At 37.1% G+C, this 17,325-nt stretch overlaps 1 protein-coding gene across 4 annotated transcripts in view; it reads left to right on the top strand.

Annotated features, from left to right (window-relative positions):
• The first annotated feature begins 720 nt into the window (after positions 1-720).
• LOC103464421 (calcium/calmodulin-dependent 3',5'-cyclic nucleotide phosphodiesterase 1B) overlaps positions 721-17,325 on the top strand; it is an 18,222-nt gene continuing 1,617 nt past the window's right edge. Inside the window, exons 1-12 of one of the 4 annotated variants that reach the window (XM_017304907.1) lie at positions 721-872; positions 5,919-6,032; positions 8,137-8,319; positions 8,694-8,760; positions 8,889-9,005; positions 9,278-9,418; positions 10,224-10,324; positions 11,702-11,827; positions 13,284-13,385; positions 13,550-13,670; positions 15,468-15,549; positions 16,168-16,285. In XM_017304907.1, coding sequence (XP_017160396.1) covers positions 796-872; positions 5,919-6,032; positions 8,137-8,319; positions 8,694-8,760; positions 8,889-9,005; positions 9,278-9,418; positions 10,224-10,324; positions 11,702-11,827; positions 13,284-13,385; positions 13,550-13,670; positions 15,468-15,549; positions 16,168-16,285 — 1,349 coding nt within the window. In that variant the 5' untranslated portion in view covers positions 721-795. Of the gene's footprint in view, positions 873-3,919; positions 4,129-5,918; positions 6,033-8,136; positions 8,320-8,693; positions 8,761-8,888; positions 9,006-9,277; positions 9,419-10,223; positions 10,325-11,701; positions 11,828-13,283; positions 13,386-13,549; positions 13,671-15,467; positions 15,550-16,167; positions 16,286-17,325 lie in introns of those variants that run through there. The other 3 variants (XM_008408505.2, XM_017304908.1, XM_008408506.2) reach the window with 3 other exon arrangements.

The raw sequence follows: 17,325 nt of genomic DNA, 5'->3' as shown, positions 1-17,325 counted from the left end.
AACATGAAACTTGTCATCACAAATGCTTGATGACAAATGTTTATCAGACCACTTAGCCAGCAATTAGGGACAATTTCTTCTTTTTAACGTGGAGCCACGAATGTTTGCATAATTGTCCCTTTTTATCTTTATTTATGAAATAATGACACAACATATGTTTTGTATTTCATCATGTTATATTCATCTAATATGGAAAAAGGAGCAAGATAAGAAATCTGGAGGGCTGCAAATATGTTTCCACTTAACTTTAAGCAGGTGAAATACTTGGCCAGATATTGTGTTTGCTGCATTTTGAGTGTACAATTTTAACTTTTTAAAATAATCATTTGTCGTATAGATTGTGTTCTGTAAAATCCTAGAATAGGTAGACATGCAGAAAAGCAACTGTTACCTTGTAACGTTTCTGCATGTTTAAGTTTTGCATGCAAACAAACTGTTCTCCTTGCGACTCCAAGTTCTGAGACCCAGTGGGACAGTTAATGATGGAAACTCTGGTCCCAACATACGGACTCTCTGCTGATGGTGTTGGTGACACAGTGCCTCTTCTGTTGAGTTGTTATGCACTAAGGATTACACACACACACACTTTAACACAAACCACACACAGACTCCTCAATACACAGAGGAGAGCTATGTGAAAGTGTGAGCGTCAAAGGCACTGAGAACTGCAGCAGGTTACACACATCAAATAACCACGTGTTGGATTTACAGAGACACATAGAGGAATAAACTCACTCTGTGCTTCTGTACAACACTGACAAATACACACATGTACGTGATCTGGAAAAAGGAGTTATGACACCTGCTTGCAAGATACACAGAAGATCTGATAGAAATCTGACCGTCGTGACGTGGATGATGACTCTGGAACGGTAAGGCTTTCTCTTTTACTAGTTTTACTTTCATTAAAATATTGAATTTTAAACTGCATTTGATGTTGTCATTTATAACTATCAAGACTTATTATTTTAACAATGAGTCTTTTGGGTATTGTGTTAGTTTGACCTATCAAGGTGAAGTCCACATTATAATAATTACACTGCTGTTGTCAGTGGAAATCAGATATCTATTTTGGTTTTGCTAAACCCATTTAAAGCTATTTTTCAAATAGAGCCTCAGACATGAGCAAGCCTTTTTTAACTTTTCTCTCAGTTACTTAGAAAATACATGATGCCTGTATTTTATTTTTCTGTATTGTTATTTTAGCAACAAACTTGACTTTAACTTTTTGCTCAATGGAAGACAATATGAGAAAGTAAACCAAAAAACTGCATAAAAACAAAATATTTTGATCCTTTGTACTTCTGTCTCATGAGCCTTACAGCTGACGCAACTAACGCCTCTGAATGAAAACAATACTGAAAAACATATCCATCCAAATGAGGTTTATGGAAAACGTTACAATGAATTTGTTTATGCATATTTGTGTTTGAAGTCCCATTCACTGCTGCTTTATTACACTGGAAAAAAATACATATTTTAATTCCTTAAGGCCAATAGACATTACATATTTTTTGATATTTTATATTAAAATTTTGGAATTTAATTCAGATCATTCAGCTATAGACAAGAAACACTTGATTTCTCTCTTTTCTGTCAGATTTTTAATGGATTTTAAAAGACCAAGGTGTGACTTAAAGGAAAACAAAACTTTTACTGTAATCTATTCACTGTTAAGTCAATAAATGTGTTTTTTTAACATATTCAAATGTAAGAAATTTCACTGTTAGACTTTCACTCTCTGATAATACCTCAGTGTATTCTAATTTTACTGAATGGACACTTTAAATAAAAATATTTTGTGCAGGCATCTAAATGCCTGAGCAACACAATAACAAACCAAGATTTTAGAAAAAAAAAAACAGTTATCTGACTGTCATGTTGTGAAACTTTTCACAGTTTGTGTTTCACCAGAAATGATTTACCCTCTTTCTCCTCTCTGCTCTTTTCACTTTCTCCCTCACCCTCTCTTTCTTTGCAATGAGCTGGTGAATAACAAATGGCTCACATTAGTTTGTGAAAAGATAGCAATCAAAGAGGCGTCTGCTTAAAAAATGACAAGTTAAAAAAAACCCTGAAAGGAAGTGAAACACTTTTTGTGAGTAGAAGTCTTTTTGTGCTTTGTCTTCTTATATTTCGTTTGCGTTACACAGGGGATGAAGAGTAACAAGTTTCGATTTTACTTCTCTCCTTGTCCACCATTTGTTGTGGCATGTCAAAGAGCATGGGAGCATGAGAGTCACTCTGACCCAACAGGCAAGGCAGGAGACGGACAGCAGGCAGGGGTTTTCCCAGGCCAAGCAGTCAGACTGCTTTCACAACACTATAAATATACTAATAGATTTAGGATCTACAACTGTAAAGTGTTCAGAAACAACTTTTGCTGTCTACACTGTGTTGCACAATTGTCTGATGTCCTTATATGGGGCCTAAAAAGATATAAAAGTCCATTTTTAGTCATGCATGCTCTCTTTACGGATCTCAAAACACTCTGTTGACATTTATTCGTGCCACACATAAGCACTAATTAATTACTTTGACTTTACTGCTATATTTTATGTATTTTTTTATTTTACAGTTCCCTGCACAAGAAATAATTTCTCCTCAACTTCCCCACCTTTTGTCACATTACACATAAAGTGACACAATTTTAACGTGAAAGTAAAATTACTCTTTCATGTTTTCATGTTTCATGTTGTTGTTTTGTTTTAATAAGCTGATTTGAATCTGACACACCTAAATACAATCCATTGCAACCATTTGCTTTCAAAAGTCACATGATTGGTATAAATATTAAAGTTTTTGGCAAAAAACTTAAACCTAGCACCTCACGTCAATGTGAACACACAGTCCGGTGAAACATGGTAGTGGATGCATCATGCTGTGGTCATGCATTTCTTCAGTAGTAACAACAAAGCCGATCAGAACTACTGGGAGGATGTACAGGCAATCCTCAAAGAAAATCCACCAGAAACTTTAAAATCTCTTCACCTTCCAGCAGGACAAACCTAAGCATAAAGTCAGAGCTGTAATGGAATGGTTCAGATCAAATCATATGCATGTGTCAGAATGGTCTAGTCAAAGCCAACCCCTTAATCCATTTTAGAAAATTGGTGTTTGCACATGCTCTTCATGCAATCAGACTCAGCTTGAGCTACTTTGAAAACAAAGAATAAAAAACCCTCCAAACATGCAAAACTGGTAGAAAAAAACCCTCACAGGCTTGCCGTTGTACTCTGTATGTATGTCTGTATGTTAGTGTATTAACATTTTAAACTGTAGCATAAGAACATGTTGAAAAGGTCATGGCATGTGTAAAACTTTGGCAAGGCATTTTATGTAACATTTTCAGTCAAACTAGATGGTCTAAATTGTGGATTGTCTTTCCTAGACAATATTTGTTTGTGTGTTTTGGTTTTGGGTGTCAGTGAAAGCCTCCCTGTGCAGTTCCCTGATTCGTGGCTGTGGTGGAAAATTCTCCTTTGAGATTTGGCTATACACACACACGCACACACACACACACACACACACCCCCACACACGCACGCACGCACGCACACACGCATACACACACACACACACACACACACACACACACGCGCGTACGCATGCACATGCGCATGCACATGCGCATGCACAGCTTGAAAGCTTTGCAGTCAACACTTCATCAGTAAGTGAGGTCAACTCTCTCACACTTCATACAACGGGTGTACACAGATACACAAACACTCAGTCACTGAAGAAATAAAAACAGCACCTCTCTCTCTCCCTCTCTCTCTCTCTCTCTCTCTCTCTCTCTCTCTCTCTCTCACTCTCTCTCTTTCACACACACGCACTCAAGCAGACTCATACTGACACAGTTTGGGGCTGACTAACCAATCAGAGAGAAGTGGAGTAAGTCCCCCCAGAAGTGGGTGGGAGAGCTGCTGCAGCTGTTTCAGGGCTCATAAAGTTTGCGTTGGTGGTTTGCAGAACTTTTCAGCTTACTACTCCTTTAAACCAACTTTCCTTTTCATCAACTTTACTTTTTTTTTCATTAAACTCTGGGGTCGATTAGAACAGAGCTTGATTGTGGAATGGCTGAACTGGTGCGAATTCGAAAGAAAAGGCTCCAAATACCTATCTCTAGGTAAGACGTAGGGTTTTCATTAATACAAGATGACATTATACGCTTAAACTGAATTCCACATCTGCATATACTATAAGACAGAAAATGCTAAAGTGCTGAATTGGAGGCACAGCAAATGTTCTTTCCCACAAGTTTCATATCTCTCCAGGTGGCGGTTTCTTGTTTTGCAGAAATGGAAACTTGTGACTCAATAAAAAAACTCTGGTACAGATGGTTTCAGCAGATATTAGGCCCGCCACGTAGGAGCAAAGAACCAGATAGTATTTTTCTACCCTAAAAAATTGCTTGCTTGCTGTTTGCTTTAGGTGTAAGTGGATTTCTTAGAAAAGTTCTTCTACTCACTTTGGCTGCAGGAGTAAACACTTGTCTTGCCCCATGCCTTTGGTGTGGGAGGAAAAGCTGCTGCAGAGGTGGTGGGTCATGTGGTTTTTGTTTTGGTTACACACTGATGTATAATTGTACGTAAGGGTCACAGCTCAAAGCTTTAGGGGTAATATATAATTCTCAGATGCATTTTAACAACACACGGGTTGCAGGTTGGATGCAAATTCTTATATTTGATTTACTCATGTATGACAATTGTATTGTTTTTTCTTGATCTACTTGCAAAAGATAGAGAAAGTGAAATAATTCTGCGGCTGATCTGCCACACATTGCAACTAATACTATATTAAGGATGACATACAACACAGACTGACCAAATTATCTGCCGAAAGCGGATTTCTATTTTGTTTTTCTATGCACACGGTTATATGAACCTTCTTGACTAGTGATATCCCACAAAAGTCCTGTCAGAGGTCCTCCACCTCTGGCCAGTCAAAACAAAAAAGACTAGCTTATCAGGAGAGATTACTTGAGATTGAAAGTGAGCCGTGGCATTCTGAGGCATGCTATTTTTATGACTCCACAGCTTTTGAAAGCTCCTGCCAGTGTGATAAACACTTGAAAAAGCTGCAAGCGTCTCATCCACAGGAATTGGCTCCCTCATATAAGCCCAGCGCAGTTTCAACGCCATACGGGTGGTTAATGAGGGTGTTTTAGAAGAATTCTTAATGGCAGATGATTGTTACGACTGTAAAATAGTCTTGTTTCCAAACAGATTGCAATTTTTGCGGACCGAGACAACGTTTTTTTTCTTTATCACGTCTCAACACATTTGAAATTAAGCCCAAAACCAGGAGGTGGTTAAAATGTAGGTGACACATGCTGCAAGCATTTGGTTTTTGTTCCACTGCAGGGGACTTATTTTTTTCCCTCCAGTTCTCACTCATAACGTGATTAAAAAGTTTCAAAACTAATTTGGAGTGAGCAATTTGGTCTGAAAGGCCCTCAAAATTCAAACAGGGTTATTTTTTCTTTATTCAGTATATTCTGACTTAATCTTTGTTACATAATACCCTAAACAAGGGAATGTTTTCCCTCTCATGGAAAACTTGGCTCTGATGGTGCCCTTTTACCACCGGCTGTCTCTGGATAGTTTGACATTTATGTAATTTCCCAATGATGCATTTCTGCTTGTTGAGATTGCACTGCACTTTTCACTCGACCATGGCAAAAAGAAAGAGCTGTCAATTTATAAAGCTTTTATTTCATTGAATTTCTTGAAGTTTAAGTTAATTTATAAAGGACTGCGTCATGCAATGCAAAGTTCTTCAAAAGGTTTTTATTACCTCCAACTGTTCCCCTTAATCTCAATTGTTGTGAGCGCCGGTACATTTAGCCGGTCAATCTACCATTTTATTTAGCTGAATGTGAGTTCCCCATAACTTGATTGTGCTTTCTGGTTTCAGGCTGAGAAGCATGCTAAAGCAGATCGAGGAGAAGGATGTCGATTTTGAAGAAATAAAAAAAAACTTGGATTTCACGGCATCGTTACTGGAGGCAGTATATCTTGATGGATCGAGGTAAGACAATAAATAGAAATTCAAAGAAGATCCAAATATACATTTAATTGTTGCTCCAGGAGAGGAAACAAGGTCACCAATCACGTTTATAGTTTAAAAAGAAAATCTACTCCAACGTTCATGGGACTTACATATATTTACAATTTTGTGTCCTAACGTGGCATTTTACACAGGAGTCATGTAATATTGAAAAAAATAAAAAATAAATGAAAATACAAAAATCCTTATTGATGCTGACTAGATTGGGTGGTAAATTGTGCATTCAGTGTTACAGGCCAAAAATCTAATTTTACAATTTTCAAGATTTATTCCCTTGAGATTCTTGATTTCTGAGCCTTTTGAACTTGATGTGCTGAAAGAGTCTGCAGTCTGTTTGAGGCTCTTAACACAATTCAAATTCAAAATTGCAATGGGACATACTTTTACAGCGTGAACCACAAGCCACTGATCAAGGAGCAACAACTAAACTAAGTTAGGTTTATGTGTTTTTTTTCCATCAGTGTAAAAAGAGCTAATGCTGTTTTTACTTTCCATCTCAGTCTTGTTGGAATAAAACTGGCAAGATTACCTGCAAATGAGCGTGTGCTATGCTTTTTTTAGGAAGTCTTTTATTGTAGTTTCTTTTGTATTTTCCAATAAAAAAAAACATCACAGAAATATATGTGATTCACAAAACTGCGGGAGCCTTCAAATCGCAGTAGCACTCATTATGTAAGGTTGTTATGTGCCGATCCAGCCTACCCGACTCGGCTGCTCAGCAGACCGATCCTTATCAAAGTGTGTGGAGTTTTATGGAAATTGTTCAAATAAACTGTGTGCAATTAATCGGTAAAAAAGGGAAGAAATTATTTGCTCAATGTCTTTTTGAAAATTGCCGTTTAAGATGTGGTCTGATGTCCCAAGTAGCACTTATTGTTATGTAGCTGCAGCTTTGGCTTTATAAAGACTATATTGCTTAAGCAAAATAAAGCTAAATGACTGCAAAAATGTATGGATTAAGGGATAAAATGCGTCTTCAGTGAAAACTAAAATCTACAAATAATCCTGCAGCCTAACTTGATTTACTTTACAGCTGAGGAGACCACAATCCTTATCAATTTTATCAAGGTACGTCAACGCGTTCATGATGCTTGTTAAAAAAAAAAACAACCCTAACCCTGTTTACATAACAGAGCTGGCTCCAGTCAGAATCAAACTACGAAGCTGCTTAGGTGCACCACACCAAGAGGACGCCCCTAATATTTTAACAGCTGCACCACAGGTCAGGTTTACAAATGTACAAATAAAAAGTCTGTGTCAGCAATATGTTTTTCTCTGCTAAGCCAGTATTAACTCCTGAACATCTGAATCAATAACAGGATTTCTCTAAATAATAATCACATTTTCCCTTTTAAACAATTTTAAACAGTTTATCCCTTTTAAACAGTTTATCTCAAATGGTATTTGTATTGACATGTGAAGTACCTCAGGACATTCAAAGAACAGATTTGGTTTTACAGTAAGTTATTGTATTATGTGGTTTGCTCACTTTCAACAATTTGTTTAGTTATAACTGTAAACAAATGGTTTACATTTGCCATTTCTAAGGTTAGATGTATGATTTGCAAACCTATAAAATCTTGAAAAGTCCAGATAAGAAAAGTTTTACCTTCACTCTGGATGTTTCATAGAGTTGCACACCAACTAAGTTGGAGTGGATGATATGAGCACTCACGACTACTTCAGACAAATAAAACTCTGCATCAGTTTGAAAGAATCATCATGCGTCACCTGCAAAGGACTGATAGCTGACAGGTGGTGGAACTGCATGACACCAACGATTTCCCCTGCTTGCTCGAAGAAAAAGGTAGAGACCCCAGCACCCCTGCTGACAGAGTTGGAAACACGCAGGCTAATCCTTTACCTGTCACCTGGGAGGAGTGAGTGGCTGTCTGTGTGAAATGCAGACAAAAAGAGTGCATAGTTTCCATGAGCCAAGGTTTGACTTGTTATTCAATACGTTGACCTTTACGATCAGGAATTAGTCCAACGAGAACAGATTGTTCCTTTATCATTTTATGACCTTACTTCTGTCTCCCTTCAAATAATCAATGTGTGATCTTAGACAGTGTCTGGAGACAGAGGACGATCTTCAGCAGCTGCAGTCAGACGGGGTCCCATCGGAGGTCACTGACTGGCTGGCGTCCACCTTCACCCAGAGGATTCGACGGCCTTTGAGACGCTCAGATGAGAAGCCCAAGTTTCGCAGCATTGTGCATGCGGTGCAGGCTGGCATATTTGTGGAGAGGTATGCTAGTTCAAACTTTCCGTTTGGATCTGTGTCATCAATTCAAGGGTATAAGTGGGTGTTTCGCTAACAGCACAACCTCCTGCAGGAAACTAATAGAACCACTTGGCTGTATTCCTTATACCATTTCGCTAAAGCTGTAAATTATTTGTTTCCTCTCCCAGTATTCCAACTCGTAACATTCATTAAGTTCATTTTACAACTGCAGATTTAAACTGTGAAACATTAGCCTTCATTTATTTCCTGGAAAACATTCTTACACTGAGGGCAGAGGCTTTAGGGGATTAGTATAAACACCTCCAGAGTCAAGTTTGCTGCACAATGTCAACATCTGAACTTTAACTGAACTCAAGATAAACACTGCATTATTCCAGGATGTTCAAGAGGGCCTACACATCAACTATGCCAGACCAACCTGAGGCAGTCGTAAACTGCCTTAGGGTAAGTCCACACTAACCTGCTACCTCAGAGTGTGCAGCATGTTTATTTGATAAATGGCACATTCTTAGAAAAAGGATCAGTGCAGGTATGCTCCAGTGGGGCTGCTACTTTTCTCTCTTTCTCTTCAGGATGTGGACCGTTGGAGCTTTGATGTTTTTGCTCTGAACTCCGCTAGCTCTGATCACGCACTACAAACTCTGTTCTTTGAACTGATCACAAGATATGACCTCAACAGCCGCTTCAAGGTCTGTAACTGATGCTGTATCGAGCTGACTTTTAGCAAATTTATTTTTAACGTGCGAGCATGAGGTTGGACAAAATGTCCCTCAGAGAGACATGAACTCTCACCGCTAATTGTGTGTAATGCGTAGAAAATAATCAGATAGAAAGATTGTTCCATTTTGAAAATGATCTTCTTTGCATCATGTGCGTTATTTGACCTTTTTACCTAATTCAGGTTGTTTTCTGAGTTTAATCCAGGCACAGATGTTAATTGATTACATAATGCTTTCTCTAGATTCCCATCTCATGCCTGACTGAATTCCTATCTGCCCTGGAAAAAGGATACTGCAAATACAATAATCCATATCACAACCTCCTTCATGCAGCCGATGTGACTCAGACCATGCACTGTCTGCTGCTGCGCTCCGGACTCGTGGTACCGTTCACTCAAAAATTATTACTGACTTCACCCACTTTTTTTTCAATCATCTGTTTTTTGGAGGGATGTTTGTGGCTAATATTGCCCACAAAACCCATCTTTCTTCATCTTCTCTGTTTTACATTTTGTCTGTGATTCAGAAATAGGAACAAATTACATAACACGCATCGATGAAATTATATTTTTCTACTTTGTTTTTTTTCTGTATTCTCGCTCATGTGTCAACAACCCTCTGATTTATCCTTTGAGTGTCAGACTCTGTAAATGATCAATGATTTCTGGGTCAGCGCTGAGTGGCTTAAAGAGAATTTATTTCAAAGTGGTGCTTTCAATAGTCTGATCCTCGACTGAATGTACAATTAAAACATTCAACATTCAAAGACATTTTTATACAAAAGCACTTCCTTAGAGGCGAAATAGGAATCAGGGATTCTTACTGGCAAAATTGTGTCTGATGTTGTGACTGACTTGAATTGAAAAGGGTTCATTAATTTTTTCATCCATTAACTGAACATGATGCGGGGGACTTTGTTCTTTAAAGAGGAGCCCAAGATTTTACTTAAAAATAAATCAGTTCCAGTTCCTCTAAAAATCTAATTTCAGCCAGCATGTGTATAGAATGCCCCCAAAAGTTTGAGATTCGACATACTTTATTTTTTCCATTTCTAAGAAAAATCATAGCAAAGTCTTGGTTATTCTGATGTTTCTTTTTCCTTTTTTTTTGTATGCAAAGCATCTTCTTACGTTGTTCAGACCTGACATGTTGCTTATCCATTTAATTGTGTCCCTTTTGTTCACCAAGCACTGGCTGACAGAGCTGGAAGTGATGGCTTCCCTGTTTGCTGCAGCCATTCACGACTTCGAACACACGGGAACCACAAACAACTTTCACATCCACACAAGGTCGGCTTTATTTCCTGCGCCATCTATTATAAACCTTGTGTATTGTTTGTAAAGTGCCTGTTGCATAAATGTCACATTGCGAAACTTTAAAACAGAGCTAGAGATAGAAGTAGATTCAGAAATAGTAAGAAAAAACATATACATATAGCTTTTAAGGAATTTGGGGAATGAGGTGAGATCTTTCTAAAGCAAACATGGCTTTAAGGAGGGAAAAGCAGTATTTTTAGATTTTTCCAACACAGTCTCCAAGCACCCATTTTAAGTGCTTTTTCTTATTTTGGAAATACAATAAGAAACATAAGGATGTCTGTCTACAATCAACATTCATTACATCATAAGGATAAAATTATAATGAGGGTAAAAGTCATATAAGAATATTATTTATTAAACATAAGAATAATGTTATAGGGTAATTATTATTTTTAAATGCTTTTAAATTCTTTAAGTATTTTCTGAAGTGCTTTACTTTTCTGTGCTTTCTCCCATGTCAGTCATGCTTCCTTGGATTAAGTTATCAGTTTGTGATCAGTTTCTGCGGACATCAAATTATCATTAAAATAATATAGTGCCTTGGAAAACTAATGTTCTTTTTGTCCAATGTAATATTATTATGTTTTTATATTGCTGTCAGCCAACAGTTACTTTTAACTTTTCTACTTTCAGTACTTCCCCCTTTAAAATAACATCGCTTTTAGGATACTTTACAATAAAAGTAAAAACTGCCTTTGTTTGCTGAATCTGTAGATCTCCAAACATATAGTAGCTCTTTTCCAATCATTTTTTTAAGTGTAAAGTTTTTCAGAGGCTTTAAAATAAAACCTTATAGTAAATGGCTTTGTGTCTGTGAAGAGCTTTATCAAGAGATGGCTAATGCCCTTCACATGACAGTCATTCATGCATCCAGCCTCAAGGGGGCTGAAGTATCTTAATCGACAGAGGCAGGTAGAACAGGAATCGTACCAGCAACTCTCTAATTGTGGGGTGAACTCCTAACACCGTCACCTCCATCGTCTTGATTGAAAAATTTCACATAATCTCCTTTAGTTCTAATTTTAAGACCCTAACATAAAGCTGGTAATCAAATAATTTGTTAATTACCTTTAAAATAGTGAGTCATTCATGCACATGGTTGACCTTTTTTTTCCCAACATTTCACGCTCTCTTCAGTGTGAAACTCATCATTATAGTTTTGCCATCACAGTTATTTAATTGCTCCCTAAGGCTTTTACTTTTAATCACATTTTCCAAACTCTCCATGCCAAACAGTCACTTTACTGTTTGACTGCATCTTTATTCATTTATGCATTTTAAAGCGTGGATATCACAAGACTTTCTGTTTATTACCAACTCGTCTTTATCGTTCTGTCTGTGTTCCAGGTCAGAGTTTGCTCTGATTTACAACGACAGATCTGTGCAGGAAAGTCATCACCTAAGTGCAGCATTTCGCCTGCTGCAGGACGACCAGATGAACATCTTCATTAATTTGACGCGAGAAGAGTGGATGTAAGATAATTACGTTCATTCTATTTTAAAATGTATCAACATTTATAGTTAATTTGAGATAACACGAAAGATAAAATGCCGGTAGATCATACTACATAAGCTGTGCATAATGTTTTCTGCACTGTGGCTGTGACATTTATTCTTTATTGGTTTACTTGCCAACTAAAAAATAAACAAATCTCAACTGACTTTATGATTTATATTAGCTGACACAAGACTACTTTAATATGTTAAACATGACATAGTATTATGGATTCACCTGATATGCATCTGTGATCACTGGAGCTGCTTGGAGATGGTCTTAAAACCCTCGAAAAACAATTCAAAAGCAGTGCCTGATTTTTCCTTGGTTTATATTCTGTAATTTTTTTATGTATTATTAATTTAGCTGAGAAATGTGTCTATCAACCAAAGCAGCAGTGAAATGATTCTTGTAACATCATAGGCTGAGAAGCTACAGAGAGAGGAAGAAGCTATCACCCCAAAGGCAACATGAAAAGTAAACAGGAACAGGTTCTATAGTCTCAAAAAAAAAAATTAATAGAAGTTTAACCATAATGTCCATTTTTACATTTGGAGAACAAAGGGGAAGTTTGTGAGTGTGAGAAACCCAGGGGCATGCTGTTGTGGCTGTGTTTTATTGCAGAACATTCTGGTGCACTTCACAAGATGATTGAGCTAATGAATAAGAAACACTATGGAGAAATGTTGAACCAGCATCATAAGACTTCAGCCACAACTGGGTCTCCCTAATGGATAAAGACCTTATTAATTAAAGTGAAATATTTATTACAAAGCGGGTCTAGGACAGAAAGTCCTAATCTCAGTCCCAAAGAAAATTTGTTGGCAGAGCTAAAGTAGTGTGTCTAAGAAAGACGGCCCACAATTCTCAGTAAATTACATCAGTTCTGCATAGGAAATGGACGGTAGATTAAACTACCACGTTACATTCACCTTAAATTTCCTAAGAGTCTGTAAAGGATCATTTTTACCTATAATGACGAACTGTTCACTAGCAACTAAGTCTGCAGCTGCATCTGTCAGGCCTTATAATGATGTTGCAATGCTGAGTTTCCATTACAGTAAAGATTGATGGCTGACTTTAAGGTAAAACCGAAGCCTCCTAAAACATCATCAGTGGAGTTTGTGTCGGGAAATAATTTACAATATCCGCACCGTCTGCGTTAATGGAGTCATTTGCTTCATACTTCACACACCCGGTGCGGCTGTAATATTCACTGTGGAGCTGTGCAGAGATAAACACAGCAGCATGCCGCAACAGGCTCCTTTTGCAGTTAGTGTTACCATGAGAACAAGGAAATCCATCAGTGAAGTTAAAAAGGTTGCAACCTCACAGAGTTCTCCCGCCTGCCACTTTTACTTTATATGGTTCCGTCACATCATTCAAGGCCGGCCAGTAAACTGCGAGTCTGTGTACGTCTGTGTGTGTTTACAGGGAGATGCGATCACTTGTTATAGAGATGGTTTTGGCCACTGACATGTCCTCCCACCTACTTCAAGTAAAAGCAATGAAATCCTGTCTACAACAACAAGAGCGGTAGGTGCAAAACCCAGAACTTACGTATTGGCTCTTTAGAGGCGTTTGAAATGTTTCAAACTACAATCTGGATGAAATAACTGTGTGTCTTATACTTTCTGAACTGTGTCAGAACTGCTTTGTCTTCAGGCAACATAAACAAAGCATTATGCTTTTTCCATCAGGATGGATAAGCCCAAAGCGTTGTCTCTGTTACTGCACACGGCTGACATCAGTCATCCATCCAAGCCCTGGGCGCTGCACTCTCGCTGGACCAAAGCCTTAATGGAGGAGTTTTTCAGGCAGGTAGGCATCTGAATAGAGCTGATCTGACACAGACCTTTTTTTTTTTTTTTTGTACTTTTTCTCCTCCTAATTTAAATTATAACAATTAGATTTTTGGCACAAGTAATTTGATTTAATCATTTGCAACAGAGGGATTCCTAGAAAGCTTCACTTCATCCTGGACAAAGTGAAAGTTGTGGAAATATCACTCAATCTTCTTTTCACTAGTTCACATGACCAAGTTTCAATGCTGTCATGTGCTAAGAACTTTGCAAATCTATATCTACAAATAAAAAAGGCAGTAAAATGTCCTATTATTTAAAAAAAGAAAAATCCTCTGAAAACCAGCTGATGCACAAACTGTCTCTGATAACTACAACTGTATAAACATTTTCCACTATCTCTCCAATTGCTTCCTGTTTTGACTGATATTCACCATATGTTGCTAAAGAGGCTAAACTGTGACGTCGGACTTTTAGTTTTGGAAATATAAAGCATGTTTGAATCCTTCCTTTGATTCTTTTATTTCTCCATCTCGTTACAATCTGAGTCTTTCCCCAAATAGTTAGCGTGTGAATAAAATCAAGCGTCCGGTGCCGCCTGCAGTGCTGTAAAAAATATTTGCTCCCTTACAGATGTATGTTTTTTTAAACATATCTGTTAAAAATAAGTTTTTCACCAATGGCTGATCATTTATTACAGGGGAAAAAATCCAAACTTAATCTGGTTCTTGTGATATCATTTCAGTACCTACCTGAGACAATAATCTTTGCAAAACGATCTGAAAAAATGCCCATTGTAGAAAAAAAGTAGAGAATTCACCTCTGACTTCAGCTCAGTTTTCTACTTTGGGTTCGACTACGCATCAGTTTTCACAAATGGCTTGGCACATTAAAATTACAATAACAATGTAAGAATGTTTCTTTTGACTGCTTGGTTCTCGTTTTGGGTTATGTTCCGTTTTGCCACGGTTTTGTGGTAAATACCTCAGCAAAGTTTGCAAAAAATTCCTAAAGCTTAAAAGATATTATTTTTACAAAACAAAAATCTCTGACTAGCTTTAAAGGTATGAATTACACTTCTGGAAGAGCTTATTTTCTGTAATGTTAGTGGCTTTTCTGTACTCAGAAAATGAGTTTACTTATTTTACAGTATTTTGGTCTGAAACCCCTTTAGGAAACATGCTGAGTTTATGTTTTGTTGCCTTTAAACTCTGGTAATCATTGGGATTTATTTAAGAATTTCCTTTGGTATGGTTTGAGGCAACGTTATTGCAGGAAATGACAAAAAAGACCAGGGCTCCAGGGTACAACTGGACCATTAAAACTTTACACAGTTGAGATGCACTCTACTTGAAATGTTTTCAATAATTTTACATGCATCACTATATTTATGGCACTTGTCTTAACTACAGTGTAATTATTCACCTTACGTAAATACAAGAAAGTCAGTCTTTATAAATGTGTGCATCTATAAATGAGTGACAGTTTACAAACACTGTAATCTGAAAAGCCAAACATGTTTCCCTTAAAAGCTACCTCGACTTAAATCTGATGTGAGACTTGCAATTATTTTAACAATGTTTTTTTTTTTTTTTGACAGATGTTGGGCAGTTTTCCTGTCTCTGTGAAAACAAGATGTGGAAACTCTGAATAGGCTCTTTTGTACCTTTAAAAACACAGAACCGCCTGCTCACAAAACGCTCCGTCTAAAAGTTTCAGTTGGTTGTTTGTTGGAATAACCTAACCATAGAAAGTTATTTTCAGGTCATGTGTGGGATGCCATTGAATCTTCTCTTGTTCTCTCTATCTTTGTGAGGGCGATAGAGAGGCGGAGCTCGGCCTTCCCTTCTCTCCACTGTGTGATCGAAAAAGTACCTTAGTAGCCGAGTCCCAGATAGGTATGTCTCAATGATGCTCCTGTCTTTTAAGCAGGATATAGTTGTTGTCTACAATGCCTCTGTAGAAGAACAAACACGTGTTCTTATTTGCCAGGTTTTATGTTTGTCATTATTTTTCAAAATTGAAGAAACTTGAAGAAAATCATTTACTCTGAACTTCTGAAATGTGTGTTTTTTTTTTGTTTTTTTACTGATGCAAACGGTACTTTACGAACATTAGCTCTAATCACCTTTATAAATCCCCACCCCTTGAACTTTTTTCAAATTCTTTCACACTATTCCCAAAAATTTGCAAGGACTTACCTTGATAATCTGCTTAAAGAGTAAATATAATCAACCTGATTGTGTTTTAACCAGTGTAAAACCAGCTGTTAGTGAACAAACAGCATCATGAAGACTGTGGCAAAGCCTGAAAAGTGCCATTTACAGACACACTGTCAATGTTTTTAGTATTTGCAAAAATGTGGAAAACCGTGTAACATTTCCCTTCCACTTCAGAATTAAGTACTACTATGTGTTGTTGTGCCACTCATGCTCCCAAAAGTTCAAAGTACATTAATTATAATGTGATCTACTGTAGGTACCTCAGTAACGACATGCTGACATTTGTCCTTACAGGTTTCATTGACTTCATTGTGTATCCTACGTTTTCCCTGTTGACGGAAATGGCAGAGAAAATTGTTATTCCCTTGGTGGAGGAAAACCCAGGTCCCCCGGATCCCTGCAACAGACACAGGTACTGTAGGAAAAAAATATTTTCCTCTCATGTTTGACTGTTGTTTTCATGCTACAATCATCTAACCTGAGGATGAAGTAAATTGCTAAAATTATGTATGAAGTTACATTTGATTCTTAAGTTGGATCAAGAATTAAAGTCTTTCCAGAGTTGTTATGTTTTAAACATGAAGGTCTGGATTTAAATTCATATTAAATACCTGGAAACCACAAGGAGCAAGCATTAGGGAGAGACAAAAAATATTAACAAAACCTAAATACTTCTTTTACACTTACTCATCTCACAAGATCAGTAAGTGTAAAGGCTTTTAAAGCCTTTACACTTTAAAAGTTATTTCTCTTGAGATATGGTCTTTGACTTGTATCTATTATATAAATCCAACCTTCGTTTGAATTTTAAGTGAATCAGCACTGATTTGCAAACATTTTTGACACAGCTACTTGATCATAAAATTTTGGATATGTATGATTATTATTAGAGCCAGAGGGCTCTATACAGGCAACAAGCAAGGACTCTTATCTCTTTCTCAGCAGAAATAACGTAGACACTTAGACTGTTGTCTCCTTAACAATAACATCATCTGCACTGTCGACAAAATATAGCCGATACAAGGCTGAGAACGACAGCTGCTGAAAAAGGGAAGTCCGAACTGAGCGAGACACAGCAGATAATCTTACCCCACATTTCTGAAATAAAGAGGATGTGACAGTATGTACATTATTTTTTGTTTAGTTGCTGTTCAACAGAATTGAATGTAAGGAGGGTATCAATGCACAGAAATGAGGTCATCAATAAACAAAAGAGCAAACTTGTTCTTGACTGGACGTAATTGTCTGAGTATTTTTTTAAGGAAATATAAGGATAAATTACCAAAATGACTGGGAGATCATGGAAGAGATGACAATATTTATGTTCATTGTAAAAATTTAAAAAAGATAGACTTTTTAGATAGATAGATAGATAGATAGATAGATAGATAGATAGATAGATAGATAGATAGATAGATAGATAGATAGATAGATAGATAGATAGATAGATAG

Source organism: Poecilia reticulata, linkage group LG5 (genome assembly GCF_000633615.1).
Source record: "Poecilia reticulata strain Guanapo linkage group LG5, Guppy_female_1.0+MT, whole genome shotgun sequence".
Classification (NCBI taxonomy): domain Eukaryota; kingdom Metazoa; phylum Chordata; class Actinopteri; order Cyprinodontiformes; family Poeciliidae; genus Poecilia; species Poecilia reticulata.
Note: the sequence above shows the minus strand (reverse complement) of the source record. Positions and strands in the feature narration are given on the sequence as shown.